The 20,267-nt window shown below is 44.1% G+C and overlaps 1 protein-coding gene across 1 annotated transcript in view; it reads left to right on the forward strand.

The window, feature by feature from the left end:
• The first annotated feature begins 3,331 nt into the window (after nt 1-3,331).
• TP53BP2 (tumor protein p53 binding protein 2) overlaps nt 3,332-20,267 on the forward strand; it is a 51,469-nt gene continuing 34,533 nt past the window's right edge. Inside the window, exon 1 of the mRNA XM_021544311.4 lies at nt 3,332-3,543. Within this exon, the coding sequence (XP_021399986.3) occupies nt 3,517-3,543 (27 nt within the window). The 5' untranslated portion in view covers nt 3,332-3,516. The remainder of the gene's footprint in view (nt 3,544-20,267) is intronic.

The raw sequence follows: 20,267 nt of genomic DNA on the forward strand, positions 1-20,267 counted from the left end.
GGCTACATACAAGATGAACCCAAAATGGTCACAAAATGGATGACTGGACACAAGGTCTCTCATTTTTATAAGTTCTGGTCCATTTGCATATTGGAGCTAATGGTCCAATTACAGCTTTAGGTTATGAAGTCCCATCCTTCTTGTTTTTCTCTCTTCAGTCCACTGTTGTTTATGCTCTTGGGCCTGAAATTTGGATCATTTGTCCTTGGTCCCCAGCTAGAGAAGGAATTATTTTGCCTACCTACTCTGTGAAGAGAGCTTACTGTCCCTTAATATGAAGTCAGAACTGTGCACTAAAGCAGTACAGAATCTGAAAAATATAAAAAGTGCTGAAGCCTGAGGCATCAGAACCCGTGCTGTGATAATTTCTAGGGAACTCCATGTGGCCTTAGTCGAGTGCAGCATGCTCTGCTTAGGCTGCCAAAAGTAGTGGGAACCAGGGAAGAGGTGCAGAGCTTCAGCTGTCCAGGCCATTGGCTCCAGATCCTGTGGCTCTTCCTTTTTGTGATAGCTCTGTGTATGCAGGATTGGGAACTGCTGCCCCTTGCCAATGCTCCTGTGCATGCCTGAGTTATCTCCAACTGTCGGCACTCTGGAGGCTGAACCTGTGGTCAGAAACCCTTCCATATTTCTGCCCTCTCTGGGGGAAATCATCAACTCTCTGCTGATAAACCAAAAAGTCTGTCCTGTAATTAATAACTCATTGTGAGAAATTCATGCCATGCTTCTCTAGTGAAATCATGTCTGAGTAGCTGTGACAGGCAGGAGTGTGAGGTGCTGTAGGGAGGGCGAGCAGTGCTGCTGAGACAGGCATGGCTACAAGTGGTTTTGGCCTGACTTTGCCTTCAAAGCTGGCCAGCACTGTCCCCTCTGCTGGAGAGGAGATGGGATCTTCAGTGCGGGACCAGATGGCACTGAGAGCCTTCATTGCAGTGCATGAGTCACAGAGCCTGCACAGAGCTGGAAATAAATAGGTGCACCCCTTGGAGCTTCATTTCCTTAGCAGGGATGGGGTTGGAGTTCTGTGTGGAAGATGTCAAAGTTAGAACTTGAGCCAAAAGAGACTTCCGTAGATTGGCCTGCAAGAGGCTTGTGCTAGCAAAATGTGGCTACCTTGCACACATACTCATCTGAAACACCTTTTCTACTTGATTTTTACCTAACCATTTCCAGGTTTATTTTACAGGCTTACAATTGTTATTTTAATATTCTAATTATTAGAATTATTTGTGTCCGTATTTAGGGAGTGAGTACATTAAAAGATCACACTCCTGCTTTTATCCCTTATCAACTAGACACCTCTAAAAATTCAGCAGGGATTTGCAGAATTGTTGGCTGGAGTGTATCCAAAGAGCAACAACAAAGGGTCTGGAGCACCCAGGCTTCTGAGGTGGGACTGGAGGGTGTTTAGCCTGGAGAAAAGGATGATCAGAGGAACCTCATTGTGCTCTACAGCTCCCTGGAAGGAGGTTGTAGCCAGGTGGGAGTTGGTCTTTTCTCCCAAGTAACAAGTGATAGGGCAAGAGGATATGACCCCAAGTTGCACCAGGAGAGGTTTAGCTTGGGTATTAGGAAAAATTACTTTACTGGAATGACTTAACTCAAAGCTGCCCAGGGAAGTGAGGAAGTCACCCTCCCTAGAAGTGTTCAGAGGATGTGGAGATGTGGTGCTTAGGGACATGGTTTAGTGGCAGACGTGGCACTGTTGGGTTAATGATTGAACTCAATGATCTTCCAACCTCAGTGATTCTATTACTGTGCGATTCTAAGAATTTCAGTTCTCCATTTCCATTTGCTTTGACCTGTAACATTTTTACCCTGTAATACAAATCTAAAGTCTGAGTTTTAAATAATCTAGCAAATGAAAACTTTGGCTTTTATAAGTGTCCTGTGCGTAAAATCCATGCATGCGGGCATTGGAGAAGCGAATCGGAACGGGCGCAAATGGAGAAAGAGCAGGGATCCACAGATCCCGCTCAGCCGGTGGGATACCCGCGGGGTTTGGGCACGGCGTGGCGGGAGCAGCGGCGTGGCGGGAGCAGCGGCGTGGCGGGAGCAGCAGCGCGGCTCTCTGCTCGCGGCTCGCCCAACGAGGCGGCCCCGCTGGAGACGCGCTTCCCGCCGGGACAACGGGGCAGCCGCGGCTCGGGACGCGGCCGGGGCGGGGCCGTGACGTCACGGCGTTGCCAGGAGACGCCGCGCTGTGTTCGTGAGGAGCCCAATGGGCGCCGGGGGAGGTGACGTCATGCCGCCGGCGGCGCCTTCTCATTGGTCGGCCGTGGCGCGGGGGCGAGGAATGGGGGGGGTGGGAGGGATGCGGGAGCGGCCCCGGGATCGCGACAAACACGGCCCGGCTCGGCCGGGATTTTATCCCTGTCCTCTGACTCTACCAATATTGTATTAAACAGTGCTTGCTTATCGCCTAGGAGTTCCTGGGGGGGAGGCGTTATTAATGCTCTCAAAGTTTCTTTACTGCTTTAGAAAAAGCGATGTTTGTGTACAAATTATGTTCGTGTTTTGCTCTTCCTTCATCTGGGAATTTCTACTCCTCTCCGCTTTTATCCTGCCTAATTACTGCGAAGATTTTAATACGAGTAGGAAAAACAGATGGGGCTGGTTTTCCTGACGAGGGAGCTCTGTAACGGTGCCGATTGAATATACTTTTTTTCCCCAAGCCTTCCGTGAGCTTCTGAAGTGCTGCTAGCAAAGTACCTGGGTTTGAAATGGGTGTCCTGCACACTGCTCCAAAGAACGGAGAACTTTTTCCCTACACCTCTTAAGTGGGCGCAAACGATTCGTGGGGACGTTTTTTGGACAGCCCAACTAAGACTTTGTCATCTCAATGAGGTCTGACTTGATCGACTCACCAGGTCCAACCAGAAATAACAAAAAAAAAAAAAAAAAAAAGTGCCTTGGGCAGGGATGCTCCATTGACGGCGTACACAAAAGGCTAAAAGGGATCTGTAGGACAGTCCGTTTGAGGCAGCGGGGACGGCAGGGGCTCGCAGATCAGCCTAGGGGAGGCTCTGCTGTTGAAGCCTGACCTTGGCCGGTGGCTTCCACCCGCGGTGCCGATCCAGGGAAAACCGGGCTGCGTGTGCCTCTGCCCTCCTTGGGGCCCTTAAACTGGCGCGTTTCGGAGCGGTGCGCAGGAGGAGGTGACCCGTGGAGACTCGCACGGGTCTCGTATTGGCACAGCCCTGCTGAGTGCCGAGCCCCGGGAAGTCCGACCTCCCTCGTGGAGCTCCGGGCCGGTACCCGCGGCGGGGGCAGGAGGCGGGCCGGCCCCTCCCGGGGGTGGGCAGCGGGCGGGGCGCGGCGGCTCCTCCTCGCCGGGCCGGGGTTAGTTTCGGAGCGGAGGCGGCGGTGGGAGAGCGGCTCCCGGTGGGAACAAAGCGGAGGGCGGGCGGTGAGGCTGGTGCCTCCGCAACAGGTCGTCCCGGCGGCCGCGCAGCCCCTCCGCCCCCGGGCCGCCGCTCCCCGCTCCGGGTGGCGGGGCCGGCACCGGCCGCCCCCATGCGGTTCGGCTCCAAGATGATGCCGGTGAGTTCCGGGCCGCGGCGAGCGGAAAGTTGGAGCGGGGCAGCGGGAGGGAAAATGGATCCTGCGGACCTGGAGGGGAGCGGGAGGCGACCCTCTTTCCCTTCGGCATTCCCTGCCCGCCTTCCCCCGCTCGGTCCGGGCTCCGCGGCCGCCCAGGGGCTTCCCCTCCCCCTCCCAGGTTTTCCTTTTCTTCCTCTTTCACGCCGGGATCAACTTGTTAGACGGCGCCGCTGGAGCCGAGCCAGGGCCGGGGGGGCCGCGGGGCCCCGGCAGCAGCGCGGGGCGGAGGGGAGCCCGCGGCGCCCGGGGCTTTTCCTTCGCATTCCCGGGGGATAAGGCTTCCCCGCCAGAGCGAGCTCCCGCGGGCTAAATGGCACTTCGCCTGGATCCTGCTTTCTTCTTATTCCCTCCCCCCCCCCCCCCCGTTGATTTGGGCTTTTTTTGTTTTTAATGGTACGAAGTTCTTAAAGTTGGTTTGAGCCGCGCTGCTTCTGCGGGGTGCGGGTGGCTTTGCTTTGGGGTGCCCGGGCTCCCGGAGGAAGATGGTGTCCGCGTTGTTTACGGTTCGGAGTGCCTGCGAGCTCCCGGGGCAGGTATTCCCGACCTCGGCCGGGAGAGTTTCGGGAGCTGTTGGCGGCGGTGTGTGCTAAACCTGCCCGGCTCTGGGAGGTGTCTCTGTTCTAACACTTTCAAAGGGCACACGGAGCACCACCTTCTCATAAGAGTTTTACCATGAATTTTAAAACTGCACCGTTTTTGTCAGCTGCGGTTGGATGAAAGCAAAGCTCAGCAGCTTTTCCTTAGTTTCCAGCGCAGTATATGTGAAAGTGGTGACGTAAAATAGTTTCCTTTGAAAGTACACCTGCCACTAAATACCTGGGTTTAGTGGCAGGGATGCCCCGTAAAATCCATATTCTATTGTTCTGATCGACTGGACTATGTACAGAAAATCCCGACGAGCTTAATACCTATTTAGTCCGGCCTGAGAGTGCTTTCAAGTGTTCTGTATGCCGTCCTCCCCCGGGCGATGTGGCCTGTCTTACCGCGTAGCTTTGCACGCATAGGTGGTTCTTTCAACAGCATTCTTGTATTAATGATTATTTCTAGTTTAACTCTTCAAGGAACTGACTTGAAGCAAGCAAAAAAGAAGCTGTACTGAAAGGTGAAACTGGGAATCTATGCTGGAAGGATGTGGGTGTTTCAGGGAAGCTTGTTTTGCTATAGGTGTGAGGTTCTTCCTCTGCAATTAGGAGGAAATAATGAGTGATAATTTGATCTCGCAGAACACTAGAGAAGGGTGGGTGAAGATTGCTCTAGCTAATGAGGGAGGAACAGACAGAATATGAGCCCAACTAGATTAAATAGCCAATGTGTTGTGCAACAGTGGTGTTGTCTGCCTGTAAAAACTTAGAAAAACAAGCAGTAAATGTAATAAGATGTTAATTCAATCCATGTCAGAACTGAGCTAGGTAAGCGCCCTCATATATCAGTGAAATCTTCAAGAGATGCTGTTGCTGGTGAGTTCCTTGTTACTGAGTTCCAATAGAGGAGAAAACAAACAGGCACAGTCTTATCCCATCAGCATTTGCAGGTGACAAGTTCCAGAGTATGCATTGCCCCGGTGGCTCAGACTTCTCGTTGATGACTCAACTCATTAGGGATTCTGGTTTTTAACACGTAAATAAAGAGATGAATGCGGCCTTTTCACATTGTGTTTACTGTGAATAATGAAAGGATTGTGAGAGTTAAAAGTGGATTAAGGAATAAAATTATAAGTATTTTGAGTATTAGAATTTTTAATTCAGCTTAAAAAGCTTTTCTCCAGATTTCCTCATTGTCTTTTAGTTAATAAATCTCATTTTTCTTTTCACAAAAAATTTAAAAGTTTGAGATGGGCAGAGAAGGAGGATTTGAAGAAGGGAGGCAACAGTACATGAGGTCTCTTTTATTTATTCAGTAGTGCTGTGTTCATAACTTCAGTATCTTTTTTCTTCATTGTTTGAATGAGAAGTAGTAGGCTGGCCCTAAACCATCTGCAAAATGTTATGTTTTTCAAAGTTTAAGATTGCTCTTTCTTTTCCCCACCCTGCAAATAAAATCACGTGTATATGATTTTTAACTCTCAGCTTCAGGTCCATCTCCTGTGCTTCAGAAGAGAGTGTGGGCAAAGGATTAAACAACACAGTTTGTTCCCCAAGTGGGAAATACAGGCAACGTGACCCCAGCCAGGAATTCCCCAGCAGCTGCCAGGGAAAAGCTGGGAAATTGCTGTAGCAGCATAACTACTCATGCTCTTGGGAGACTACCCTGAAATGGGAATGTTTTCCTTGTGGTAATGACAGATAGGAGCTAAACTGCTGCTGTAACCATATGTCAGGGCAATGGGATTGAAAGTCTGCACGAGGGTGTACTAAGAAGTAATTTGTGCATAGCTGTACTGATGAAGGTAATAACAGGGTTAATGCTGGCGAGCTGTGTGAGGTTGTCTCACCTTTCATCTGTGAAGGCTTGTGGGAGTGTGACTGGTACTGTTAAGTAGTGAAAAGGAGCTGGAAACACTTTCTAAAATAGCATATTTTTCCACAGTATAATTGCTATCTCTCCTTTTATTTTACATTATTACCCTAAAAGGAATATGTATTGAGAAATAATTTGGGTCATTATGCATGCTGGATAAATGTTTGGGTTTTTTTTTCCTATCAGAATGTGGGATGTGGTAGATTGAACTACTCTTTAATACCCAGAGAACTTTTTAGATCAAACCCCCTTGATCAAGATAAGGATTAATTTTTTTAATTTGAATTATGTACATTGGTTACTGGGGGCCTCCTGGATCAAGACCAGCAGCTGTATTGTTAGGGACTAACTTGTCAAACTGGAGAGCACTTTAGTTCCTTAGTAAGTTTTGCCTTCTGTCATCAGAAATGACTGAAATGTCTGACACTGAAGTTCTTGATAACAACGTGTTCTTTTCTAATCAAGTTAAGCTTTCAAGTGCAGCACTGCAACTTTGATACCACAAGGAGTAGTGTTTTCCTTCTAAAGTCTTGACATCTTGTCCCAAGGGATCTTCTTGGAGTTGCCACATCCAGAGAGCACTTCAAGTACTTATTTTCATTGTAGAATGCTCACTAGTTTGTGGATATGTGTACATTTTATTTTTCAGAAAACCTCTACAATTAAAGCTGTTTTGCAGTTAATTGGAACTGCCCTATGGATTCTGATTTACTGAGGTAATCTAGTAGTAGCCTGTCTTTGGGAATTTTTGTAGGAAGTGCTTTTCTGTAGTTTAACTCAAGAACTTTTAGCATAAATTAATCTCTTGGGCTTTGTAAGATAAGCAGCTGTAAGTTTCTAAACAAACTGACCCCCAGCAGAGTTTATGAGAGGAATAAGTGAGCTGTAGGATCTCAGTGCTGTTCCTGTGGTCTTTTAATTATTTATATCTGATCAGGTTTATCAGTCATTAACACTGTTTTCCTTGGCCTCTTTCATGGATTTCAGTTCACCAATGGGGTTTCAGACTATGAGCTCTTCAAGGAATGTGCTGCATATCTTAATCTAATTGGAGGATTTAGTTTATTAAGTTTTCTTTTAAGTGAATATCCACTTAATATTAATAATTTAAAAGCTTTAATATTGTATTCAAACACTTTAATGTGGTACTTAGTGTTTTAAGTATTCTGTCTAGAACGCGAAATAAAGCTTAGGTGATGGCTCTGCTGTGCTGTCTTAGCTCTAAACTTCTCAAACCTCTTGCACTTCTCTTACAGACTCTGACCTGTTGTTATGCAAAATAGAAAACACTGCCTTGAGGTTTCCAGAGTGCTCTTTTCCTGTTCCCTTTGCCTTCATGCTGTTACAACAAGATATTTTTTACTTCTATTCACTGAATAATTGTTCCAGGAGTAGTTTTAAATGCATTTACTTAATATCATAGCACTCTAGCTGCAGTTTATGTTACAATATACAGCAGTGTGTTAATATCTTTGTCTCTTTGTGTGGCTTTTATTAAACATGGGGGAAGGGCAATATTACAAATTCATACCAGATCAAGCTGTGGAGACCATGGGAATAGTTAATTATGCCTCTTCAGATCTATTGAACAGTTCAGGGGCTGAGTGCCTCATGAGGCTCTTGCATTTACAGTTTCGAGGGCTAATATGCTGTCATGAGGTTTGGGATGGATGGATAAATCACAGAATTTTGTTTTGTCTTCTCCTTCCTAGTGTTGTCAGATGGGATCTCTGCTTTTATGGTGAGCAGATCTGCTTTGTGGGATTAATTTACACCCAAGTCAGTTGGACTTTAAAAGAAACAGGTATAAAGGTTATTTCCACAGAATAAACTAGCGGGATGGCAGCGTGCCTAGCATTCCTTTCAAATTATTGATGGAGAAACAGTCTTGAAAGTGCTCCATTTGTCTGTCTTCTGTCCTTGTTAGCAGTGTGCCTTGGGGACTCCTTTCTCTCCCACTGTGTGTGTTATGGAGCTTGTTTAATTACGTGCAGAGTTGTGCCTTGCTGCCATACAGCCTCCCTGGAGGAGGAGTTGGGCAACCCTGAGAAGACTGTCTCAGGCTGCCTCCTATGGCTTGGTGGCACAGCTGAAGAAGGACTTCTTGCTTCCTTGTGCATGTGCCCACTGACAACAAAGGAACATCCAAGGTCCTTTTGATGTCTGGGCTTTCACCATCTTGTGAAATGTAAAACATACTCAGTGCTCTGGAAACTGGAGGATGCTCCTATTCAGGAGGTAACTTCAGCAGATAAAACTTCTTTTTGCTCTCAGTTTTATTATCTTGAGGCCTGGTTTCTGTCAGCTTAGTCACTTGTGAGTCAGGCAAAGTCTTTTTGATCTTCAGTCCCCAAACAGTGGGATGATACTGTGAGTAAAGGTCACCAGAAATGCTGGACATCATGTGAAGTGTACTTAATTACCTTAGTCACTACTGCTTAACTGGTTTAGAGGTTTCAGACTTTTCTGTGGAACATGAAAGATCTGAAATATTGTTTAAAACAGTGTGAGATAACTTGCTTTAGTTTGGGATAAATGTTCATGTAGAGGGAACTGTGAGCTGGGGACAGAACAGCAACTGTGACTCTGTGTTAAAGGGCACAAAGTTGTCTTCTGCTTTTGCTGTTTGCATTTAGTTAATCATTAATATTCAGGATCTTGCAGCTGTTGTTTAGAGTTAGTCATGCACGTGTACTCATTGGGTATTTCACCATAGGGATGGTATTACGTGGATGTTGAACAAACTGGTGTCTTAAGAATGAACTCTTTGGTTTTTGTTTCTTGGTGGTAATACCAAAAATATTTTTTACTGAGCTGGTAATGTAGTTTCTGTACCAATTTTTTCTGTACTGCTGTGATGCTTCCTAGTTTTAATCTGATATGAACCTTTGATAGATGGCTGTACTACCTTTTACTGGTGTTTATTTTAAAAAGGAAGATTGGGGGAAACTTTGTGCATTGTCTAGGGTTTTGCGTGGTTTTAAAAACTCTATTCATATGTTTATTTTATCCTTCTGCAAAGTAAAACATAGACATTTTAAAATCAAGCTTGTACTGCAGTTATCACTTATTCTGTGTGATTCTCTTGATAATAAAATTTATTCTTTAAAGCCTTTATCTGCAGTGTACCTGGGTTATAATACCCAAACTCATGTAAAAACATGGACATGTTCCCACAGAATTGACAGGAAGATGGCTTTAAGGGTTCTGACATTATTGAGTTACTCTGTATCAAATATTTGATGTCTAAAATGCAAACTGCTATAGATCATAACTTTGAATAAAGTGAGCAGAAGCTATAGGGAGGTCAAGCCACTTGTTAGAGGTCATGCAGTGAGTTCAGCCTGGGATGTGGAGGACCTGTAGAGTCAAACCAACTGGTATGTTGTGGTGCAGCTGGAATATAGGTCTGTCATATCCAACATCAGCATTTAAATGATGTGTAGGGTTAGTTACAAATGAGGAGAGAACTCTGGTGGTAATTATTTGTGTTCCATGCTTGAGAATGGGCCCTGAAAGAGATGCTTCTTCACAAATCCTTTACAATTGTATATAAAAGAAATATTCTTGCTTCACTCTTTAAGATGTGTCTTGGATAAGAAGCAATATGTGGGGTTTATTTTTTGTTGAATAAATTGGGAGATTTTCCTTGTCATTTGATACTTCTATTTTGTGAAACATAACTACTTAAGGAGTAATTTAGATCTAAGTTTAGATTACTGATTTCATTAGGGTGTTAAATCCCATTGTTTCTTTGAATTGAAAGCTAAAGGAGAGTTTCTGGAATTGTGTATTTTTTTTTTCCTAAATTTTCCTTCTGTCATTTAAAAGATAAAATCCTTTTTTTAAATGTATTTGAGCTCTGTTCTGCACCACAGTAACTCCGTGTAGCAGCAGCCTGTGAGTGTGTGGAAGAGGAGCTGGAAGGCTCCACATAAGCACTTGCATTCTCAAGGTGTGAAGGCTTGACCTTCTACGAGGTGACTGTTCCCTTCCTGAGTTTCAGTAGCCACAAGCCTCTTCAGCAAGACACAGGAATCTCACCCTCCTATTCCTTAATTTTGCTGAACAAAGCTGAAGTTGTGCAACTTGGCTGGGCTAGCAAATAATATGAATTTAGAGGAGGGCTTTTACTCCTTGTAGCTGGGTCCCTTACTCAGCTGTTTTTGTCATACCTGTGCACAGTTATAACTTGCTGATTTCCCTGCTGCCTGAGGGTGGTGGATTGTCTAGTGCACTTTCTTCTTTTTTATTATTTTTTTAGGAGTGTGTAATGACCTTTTTTCATTCAGCTCTCCATTGTATGTATTTGCAGCCCTGAATGCAGAGACTTGCCTAGGTCAGTATCTGAATCTGTTAGCTCCTGCCTGACTTCTCCAGACAAGTGAAATCCTTTCCTGACATCTTTGGATATCCTAAGCCAGGGAAGACCCTCTAAAGGATGGAAGTCCTAGAATTTGTTAGAGCTTCTCTGGTCTCAGCTGTAGTACAACTGTGTGTCTCTCAACACAATCAATTGTTCAGGAGACAGTGGCATAGCAAGGAATGACTGATGTCTGGCTGTAACAGAGTGAGGGAGCTGTCACCGAGTCATGAAAGGCAGAGTGTAAGGGACCAGACAAAGTGAACCAGACCTCCCAGGAAAAAGGCAGGAAGCTCTCCTGTGAAATACCAGGGTGGCAAAGGCATTCTGCCATGGCTTGTGTCCAGGCCACGTTCCTGAAGAGCGTTGTTGCTGTCCCATCATGCTGCCCTGTAGCCTCTCCACGCTGCATCTTCCAACCTTTTGAGAGCACGTTCTGCTACAAGGGAGGGTTTGTGCAGGGAAACCATGGACACAGCATTCTGTGCTTTTTGCCTCTGTACTGTTGTGCCTCTGTGTTGTCCATAGGTCTTGCCCACAAGGCCCTTCTCAGAGTGATTTACCAGTGTTGTACAAAAAACGTTATTTAGGGTGCTTTTCTTGCAGATAGTATTTAGCAGTGTTGGCTAAGAGAGGATTGTCTACCTCCAGGGAAGCTGAATGAGCAGCCAAGTAGTACCAGGCTGAAAGGGACAACTTCTGAAGCTTTTGAAGCAAGAGGAGCCTGGCATAATATTTATGTTATTTGTTTAAACTCTGCTCTGTTTAATTCATTTAAAATAGGTGTGACATCACCTAAGCAACCACCATTCTGTACAACACTGTCTTGTTCACTGTCATGACTTTGGTGGCAACCTGTAAAGCCAAAAGCCACCCAGCAAGCTCTGCTGCCTTGCCCTGCTGAACTGTTCTCCCTTCACTTCTCAGCTGGTGTGTCTGCTATTGCCTGGAAAGAGCTGTGGGGAGTGAGCAGCACTTAAATAAAACCTGTCAGACAGTGATCAGCTCTACAAGCTGCCACCCTTCTGCAGCGTCTGCGAGAGTGCCTGAATGTTTGGGATACAAGTTAAAGTGTGTAGAGCTCCACATCGCAGGAGCAAAGGTTGGATCAAGCAGGTTGCTTGGGCTCATGGGCTGATTGAAGGACAAGATTTCTCCTTCCCAGTTCTGCTGTAGTTTTACATATCCTGTCACTGTAAAGTGGTTGGCTAAGACTGTCTGGCCATCCATCATTTCCCGTGTTGGACTAGCCCCACTGATCCCTTTTAACCTGCAAAATAACGGCAAAGATCCATCCATTCTGTTGCAAATGCTCAGTGTGTCCTTTGTGCCAGCTGAATGGGTGCTGCTTCAGTTACTAATGACTTCCTGTGTGTTTGCAGCCCAGAAGTAGGACAAAACATCTCCTCTGTAGCTTTGAAAAATAATATCAGCTGTTGTCAAATAGGTGTGATCACCAAGCAGTGGCATTTCATGCCAGCTGTCTTTGGTGTGGCTGTATTGGCTGTCTGCAGTGCTGTGTGTCGTGGCAGTCACCTGGTTGTGACAAGTGAAGGACATTCCCATGCGGCAGGAGTGTGTACCCACCCAAAGCTGGTGGTGAATTGGGAAGGGCTGTCCTTCTGCACAGGTGTGGTGTAACATTACACCTAATTAATTTAATAGTAGGATGCTGCTCAAATGGATGGTCTTGTTCCTTTGGTTTCCATCCACACCCAAAGCCAAATGTCTTTTGTAGCTTCCCCTTGAATTTAGGAAGGACTTGAGTGATGTTTTGTAGGAAATGCTGCCTGCACTAAAGGCAAAAAGGAACTGAAAAGCTTCCATGGTGGAAGTGATTTGTCATGGGGCTGTGCAATCAGAAATAACAGGTGGATTTAGGAGGATCATGGTGTGCCTCAGTTCAGCATTTAGGTTGGCTGAGCTGGAGCAGTCAGGTGATACCTTATCTTCTACCCTCCCTTGAAAGTTGGTAATACAAGGGAATTTCTCCACCTTCTTTGTGTATTATCACTCACTGCAAGGATTAAGTTGGACTAACGAAAAGATATATTTTACCCTGGTGATATTTAGAAAATGTAACAAGGAAGCCTCTACATTGTAACATCAAATAGGAAGGCAGAGGGGACTTTGAAAGCTGTAAATAGGCACACTATTGTGCTGTGTGGTCTGAAATTCCTAGTTTGGGTTGGTTTGGTTTGTTTGTCGCTTGTCCTGCAGTTAGATGGCTAAAGAGCACATTCTGGAATTGCAGCATAAAGGAGATGTTAACCCAGCCTGTGGTGTGCTAAAATGCCTCTGAATTTGCCATTGTAGTAATGTGTTTTAGGGTACCAGACTGGCCAGCTTGAATCACACAACAGCCCAGTGTGTCCTGTGACTTTCCCCACACTGGAATTAATCTGTGTGGTTAAACATGTCATTGTTTCAGATGCCAGAAATGGTGTGTCCTCTGACCTACCTGTGTGTCATGGGTGTTTTGGTTTGGAGTGTTTTATGGAGGTAGGACACAGGTTTTGACAGCTGTTTTCCTAGAGGAGTGACTAATACGGTGTGTTTTGAAAAATGTTTGGCACAGAGCTCTGTGAAATTGCTGGGTTTGGAGTAAATGAGTGTTCTATCCTTTTTTTTTTTTTTTCCTGACTTGCTACATGATTTGTTGTATGTTGCTATTACATCACAAATCTTCTGCTCTCTTGTTCTTTTTTTAATACTCTTTTAGATACATTGACTCACAAAAAAAGAAAATTCCTCTCTTCTGCTTCCATACCCTTCCCTCCCCCATGGGTGCTCCCACCAGCACACCCCTCTGGTATCAGTAAATAGAATTTAAGTAATAAATGTGCTTGATGTATGGGTAGGCACTTGCTGTATGATAAATGTGACTTTGCCTTGTGTGTTCTGGTGGGCTGAGGTGGAGTTGCTTCATGGTGTGAATGTTGATCATCTTTTTATTGGTGAGATTATTACGTGTTGGCTGGAAAAGCAGAAAAGGAGTTTTTAAACCCAGGAAGAGTTGGTGTCTTAGGCAGTGGGAGGTGTGATGTGGGTGGGAAAGGTGCCAGATCCTGTGATAGCCTGTGTTGTTTAGATGTAGGTGGTGTTAAATATGCTTTTATCCCTGATGCACATCTATTTTTGCTTTTCTCCAGGAAGAGTCTTGTCTGTACAAAATCTTTTCATTATTACCAGGAAAAACACTGGACTGACTTTTCATTGTGAGAAAGTACCTGCATTTTGAAGGACTGTCTTGAGATGTGTAATTCTCCCAAATCCCGATAGGGAGCATTTACTGTGGCCCTTTTTTGGCCTCTGGCCACGTAGGAGGCTGAGAGAACCATAACACTTATTCCCAAGTGGGGGAAGCTCTATTACAGCAAGAGTAGCCTACTTTCTTTTTTATTTTCTTTTATGAAGTTATGACTTCTTTTTTTCTTCTGCACAAAGACTTCCTCTGGGTTTGACGTAAGTACAGAAAATTGAGATGATTCAGGCTTAAGCTTGAGTTCATAACCCCACTCATTATGCTTGGATGTTGCCTTGGCTTTAGGATTGTCAGGAACAGCCCATGTTTTGATACTGAAGAATGGGAGGAGGAGCACCTGGAACCCCCTGTGATTATGTTGTATGAGTTGCACTGCTCCCCTTTTCTGTAGTATGTATCTATTGTAAGAACTACAAGGTATAATTTTTTATCTGCCTGAAAATAACATTAATTTCATGCTGCTTGTGTATGAAATGTTTGTAACTTGGTCCTGAATGCAGAGGCAGAGTCTGCCTGAAGGGGCAAACCTCCAAAGATCCTATGCTCCTTTGCTGGCTGCAGGAGGAGGAGCAAGCTGCAAGTAGGACACCAACAGTACAAGCCCAAACACCATGTGTGGGCTTGCTTTTCTGACAGTCATCTTGATCTTGCAGGAGTTGATGGTAAAATGTCCAACAGTGCAAAAGCAGTGTCTGCAAGGAGCCACGAGGAAGGATCTGGGGAGAAGGGAAAGAGTATTTTGGGGTGGAAGGGAATATATTGAAGGAGAGGAGCTACACAGATGGCAGTGACAGGGATCTGTGAACATGCTGCTGTGTGGTGTAATATGAAGAATATATGCAGAGTTTGTTTACTCTGGATTTCTGCAGTTGTTTAACTACATTGGTGCAAATTCAAGTGGATTCAGGTCTGAGCAGAACGAGCTATAGAGGATTGGTGTTGGCAAATGTGGGTGTTCAGTAAGAGGCTGTGGTTTCCTACATGTGTCACTAAAATCGATGTATTTTATATATCTTACAGGCCAATTTGTTTGGCTTTTATCCTTGTATTGGGTTTGTACAGCCAGGCTTTGGTGGGGAGTGGCTTCTGCCAGAAGCTTCCTCCATGTCCAGCAGAGCCAATTCCAGCCAGCTCCAGGATGGACCCTCCACTGGCCAAGGCTGGGCCAGTCAGAAATGGTGGCAGCACCTCTGGGATAACATATTTAGGAAAAAGGGGAAAAAAAGCTACTGTGCAGATGTAATAATGGCTGGAGAAGAGCAGAGTGAGAATATGGAAGAGGAACAACTCTGCAGACACCAAGGTGAGCTCAGAAGGAGGGGGAGGAGGAGGAGGGTGCTCCAGGCACTGGGAGTGAGATTCCCTGGCAGCCTGTGGTGAATTCACGACTGTGGTGGGGCAGGTGTGCCCCTGCAGCTCTTGGAGGTCCATGGGGATGCAGAGATCCACCTGCAGCCTATGGAGGAGACCCACATCAGAGCAGGGGGATGCCTCAGAGGAGGTTGTGAATGGGCTCTGAACCTTGGGAGGCCCATGGTGGAAGAAGTTCCTGGAAGGGTGTGGAGAGGGGAGCCCATGCTGGAGCAGGTTTCCTGGTAAGACGTGAGACTCTGTGGGAGACTCACATTAGAGCAGGCTGTGCCTCTGAAGCACTGAACTCTGGAAGAGTGACCTACCTTGTAGCAGTTTGTGGAGAACTGTTATCCCTGGGCTGGACTCACACTGGAGAAGTTCATGGAGATCTTTATCCTGTGGGAGGGACCCCTCACTGGGGCAGGGGAAGGACTCCTCTCCCTGAGCAGCAGCAGGAACAACATGTGATGAACTGACCACAGTCCCTATTCCCATCTCCCTTCACTGCTGGGGTGGAAGAGCTAGAGCTGGAAAGGTGGGAGAAAGGTCTTATACTTCTTATTTTCCTGCTCTGAATTTTTAAATCATAAATCTAGTTAATAGCTCTAATTTGAATCTGTTTTGCCTGTGACATTATTTAAGCAGTGATCTTCAGCTTCTTATCTCAACGTTTTGAATCCTTCATTATATTTTGTCTCCCTCATTCATTTGCAGAGGGGAGTGACAGAGAGGCTTTGGTGGATGCCTGGCATCCAGCCAAGGTCAACCCACTACAAACGCTTAGATTTTTTTTCCCTACTAAATGCTGATGTTGCAATAGATACTTGGAGTGTAAAAATATGGATGCCTTTAAAAGCCACCTTTGTTTGAGATTTTCTTGCCTTGTGTGATATGTGGTAGCTCAGCCAAGGAATGGGGAGTTATGTTGCTCCTGTGCTGAGTGTTCATCCAAAATACTGAGCTTTATTTGCCTAGACCTTTCTGGTGTCTGGCTTGTGGGAGGACATTTGCTTTCTTGTGTATGGAAATGCCTGAAGAAAAATGTCAAGTTGGAAAATGTAACTTGGGTTCAAAGTAAAAGTCTTTGTTTGGAAAGCTCTCTTAAAGACTGGGTGCATAATGCTCTGCTGAAAGAAGGGGGGGATGTAGGTCAGGAATCCTGTGTTTACCGGTCCTGATAGACTTCAATAAATCAAAATTGCTAATCTAAGATAATGATTTTCTATGAGATTTGGCAGGAAAATTGTTATTGCATATTCCTCATTAGTAAATCTGAACTACAGTGCTGAGTTCTGTTGTTGAGGTTGTAGTCCATGAAGTAGAATGAGAGCAAACATCCATCCATTAATTTCAGACAGTAACAATACTTGGCCAGAACTCAGGCTGTTTCCCTTGCAGCTCTTCAGATTCCCATCATGATGATTCAGATACCTGATAGAGATGTAATGTGGCATTTGTGCTACAGCCTTTGCCCAGCTGAACTAGCATATACCATAAGCAGATGGCTTTCATTCTGTTCTCTCTGCAGTAAGGATATGAGGGAGGAGGAAAAAAAAAAAAAGAACGCTTTCTCTTTGCTGCTTTCAGCTCATTTTCCCCATCCCTTCCTCAAAGGGCACATAGATGTACGTTGTATTTTAACTCCTGGAAACTTGACATTTTTGCTAAAGATGAAATACAAATGCATAACAAACTTTTTATTTAAAGTAGAGACTACCATGCCATTGAGAGTAAAGGCTCAGTCTTGTTTTCTGCTGTGATACAATGAAAAGGGAAAAGGGCTGTGCTTTACATAGACTGGGAATAATCTGAACAATCCCGTGGTGCTTCCTACTGTACTCCACCTACCTTGCATCATAACTTCCTTTCTCGTATTTATGGCCCAAAGCCAGTGCACGGTAAACGGAGTAGTGTGTGCGGAGGGCGAGATGGCAGGAGCTGAACTCTGTGTGTTTGGTTGTGGCTGGAGGCAAGTACTAAACTTTACTCTGCATTTCTCTTGAACCTTTACTGAACTGCTGAATGTGAAAAGGATCAGGGAGAGCAGTCATCCCATGTGTTTGTGTTCTAGTAAGTCTATTCTTATCTTTTGCTTACCTTAATCTTTTGCTTACCTTAATCTTCAGGCACAATAAATGCGGATGTTGCCTATTGAAGGACAGCTTTCAGGTTCTAAGGAACTTCATGCAGAATTACTGAATTACTCTATTGTTGTGGTATACTTTGCACTGAATGGAGAACTGTAACTGTACCAGCTCTGACTGCTGCTTCTCAGAACAGGAAAATTGCTGTTGTGCAGGCTGTCTTCTGTTGTTTAGAAAGTTGCATCAAGTCAGCAAAAATATCTGTTTTAGCCACTGATTTCTTTATAGCCATCTGGGAAGGTGCAGCATCATTCCTCCCACTAGGTAAGATGCAAGACTTAAATTTAAAACTCTTTGTATAGAGGGGTTTTGTATTTATCAGGGAAGACTTAGTAGTTTAAACTGTGGGTGAAAGCAGATATTTCTCATTTCTGTCACTTGCGCTTGAAATGTGATAGTTAATCTATTAATTCTAAAAGTTCTATGTTGCTAGTTTTTCAGTTAACTAAAACTAGCTTCTAAATTTACATTTTAGTTCAGGATGTAAATTCATAGAAACTGTTTAGGTTTGAAAAGACCTAAAAGAACAACTTTTAATGCCTCCTTAAAAATGAGAACCGAGAAAATTTGTTATGCAAGCTAAAACCATTACTTAGCTGTGTTATGGAAATAGAAAAACCTTCAACAGAGGTAATGAGTGCTTGAAGGGATTAGGTTTCAGTCTGAAATGCAGCTAATAAAGAATGTTGTATGGAATTATGTTATTAGCTCTGGCGCAAGGTAACAAAATTAATCAAATTTTCCAGAGGCAGTATGCTTGTTTGGCTATCAAATAATGGGACTGGTGCTGGTATTGCCTTCTTGTGTGCCTCAGTTTCCCTGCCTGTAAAGTAGGAAACTGCTTAATTGTGTCATGACTTCCTGGTCATAAAGTGCTTTGAAGCTGAAGAATATTGTGTGAATAGATGCCACGGTTTGTATTGTATAGTGCATGCTGTGCAGGAAACCTCCATAAAGTTAGGAATTCGAACAATAGTGAAAAACAGAGTTAAGTTGTTATTTTTTTAAATATATTCTCTTCTATATTTTATAAGGGACTGAGTTTTGCTGATTGTTGCCCATTTTATGATCAGAATTAGATCTTTCCCTTGAAATGTGGGAAGGGGGAAATGTGTCCATTTTAACTCAGGTAGTTTCAAAAACTAATTAAGTGTATTTTAATTTACATCATGCCCTATATAAGAGTGTTCTTCTGAATATTTGAATGCTATTAGTGTATGAATTAGAAAGTGTCCAATTTAGCACCCTTTTCATTCCAAAGATGTGTGACATCAGCTTTATAATAACTAAGGAGTAAAAGAAGTCTGATCCTTGCAGAAACACCATCAAAGCTGAAAAGTAAATTGCATTTCTATTCCCCCCATTTTAATCAATAATTGAGGCCTTCTGATCTAAGGAGAAGAGTGATTCAGGGCCTTTGATGTGAAATGATATCTTGTTGGATGTATGTGAATTCTAAGACGTGTTTGCTCAGGTAAGTTTTTGGAAGCAGTTTTTTCTGGGTTTGGAATTTAAAAAAAAAATTCTTGTCTTATGTGGCAACAAAGCAGGAGCCAAAATTGAGTGTGGTCATAGCCTAGCTTTTGCAGATCTAGCCATTCTTAAATATTTTACTTTCAGTTGAAAATATATTTGCAGATGTTGAGACCTTTTGTATCTAATATTGGTGTAATTGTATGAAATGATCCCATTGATGAGCTCAGCAGTGAATGGGTCAGATTTGCAGGTAAAGGTAAGGCTGTTTGATGTGCAGAAGGGAGATGGGGGATTATAAAATGGCCTGTGATTTGCTTTAATTGATGCCTTCTTCTGTCCTCCTGTTTGGTTGCTTTTCTTACTGTGCTCCCTTCCAGTTCCTGGGTGTGTTACAGTCCTGTCTTAGTGGCTGTCATTGGAGTTCATTCATAAATAGTATGAGTTGAAGCAAAATTACATATTTCATGCTGAGGGTAGTCAAAGTTGTACTTCACACCAATGTGAGTTTTTTTTATATTTGTGACTTAAGTGGCAGGCTTTTTTGAGACATGAGGTCCTTTATGTTCAGTACTCTGCTTTTCCATCCAGTTGTTTGTAAGTCAAACACTGCAGTCATTCCTTGCAAAAACTCTCCCTTGCTTTAGCTCGTGTGACCTTGGTCTTCCCTCTGATGTCCTTGGTGCAGCCGATCGAACTGCCTCATTTGGTGGCTCCATAACTGCAAACTTCTATTTTCTAAGCTGGAGCAGAGTCAGCTGGAATCTGTGATGTGATTTGAAAAGGAGCTGCTTCAGTAGATACACAACACCCCTGGTTTCTCCCAAGTATGCCAAAGTACCTGCAGTGCTTTTGTATTTTACAGCTTTTCAGTACCTATAGTGAGCATGGATTTGAGCTGGGAAAAGGGACGGAAATCTTTTTATTTAGACCTTAATTTAGGGATCTGAGTCTTGTTCAAAAAATGCTTGGTCTGTTTGCTGGGAATTTATAAAGCTCAGTTTTTGAAAATCTAGAGGAAAAACCCCTCATCCAAGGCTATTGTAGAATTGTAAAATTGTCAGATGTTTCAGTAATTGCTTTAATCTTTAAAAAAACTACAAAGTCTGAAATTTGTTTTCCTTTTTTTTTTTATCAAGTCCTTTATTTATGCATAGTTTGAAACTGAGTTTTGTGCATGTTGGGGTTTTTTTTCCCCTCTGAAATTGCTGGATATTTATATACAACTCTCTTAACATCTTCAGTTTCAGGGAGGAGCAAGAAAGTGTTTTGTGCTCTAGGTGGATGTAAGGCTTCCAGCTTCTGAACAAAGTGTCATGAGAGTACTCATTTCCTTTGTTTCTTGTTGCCACATAAGGGTAAAACAGTGATACAAACTAACTGGTAGGGTGGTTAATGAATGTCACAGTTGAACCTTTCCCAAGGGAAGCACCAGTGATTCCTGGATATCCCAGTTCCAGGTGGTGCCAGCCACAGCAGCCACCAAGGGCAATGAGCAGTGCCAAGAAGCCACAGCAGGCGTTTGGTTTACGTTGGTTTCTTCACCTTTCTCACTCTCTGGGAAGAGGCAGCTCTGTGATGGATACTCTCTGGTCACTTGCCCTAGGCT

The sequence above is a fragment of the Lonchura striata genome, chromosome 3, assembly GCF_050655825.1.
Source record: "Lonchura striata isolate lonStrDom1 chromosome 3, ASM5065582v1, whole genome shotgun sequence".
NCBI lineage: Eukaryota > Metazoa > Chordata > Aves > Passeriformes > Estrildidae > Lonchura > Lonchura striata.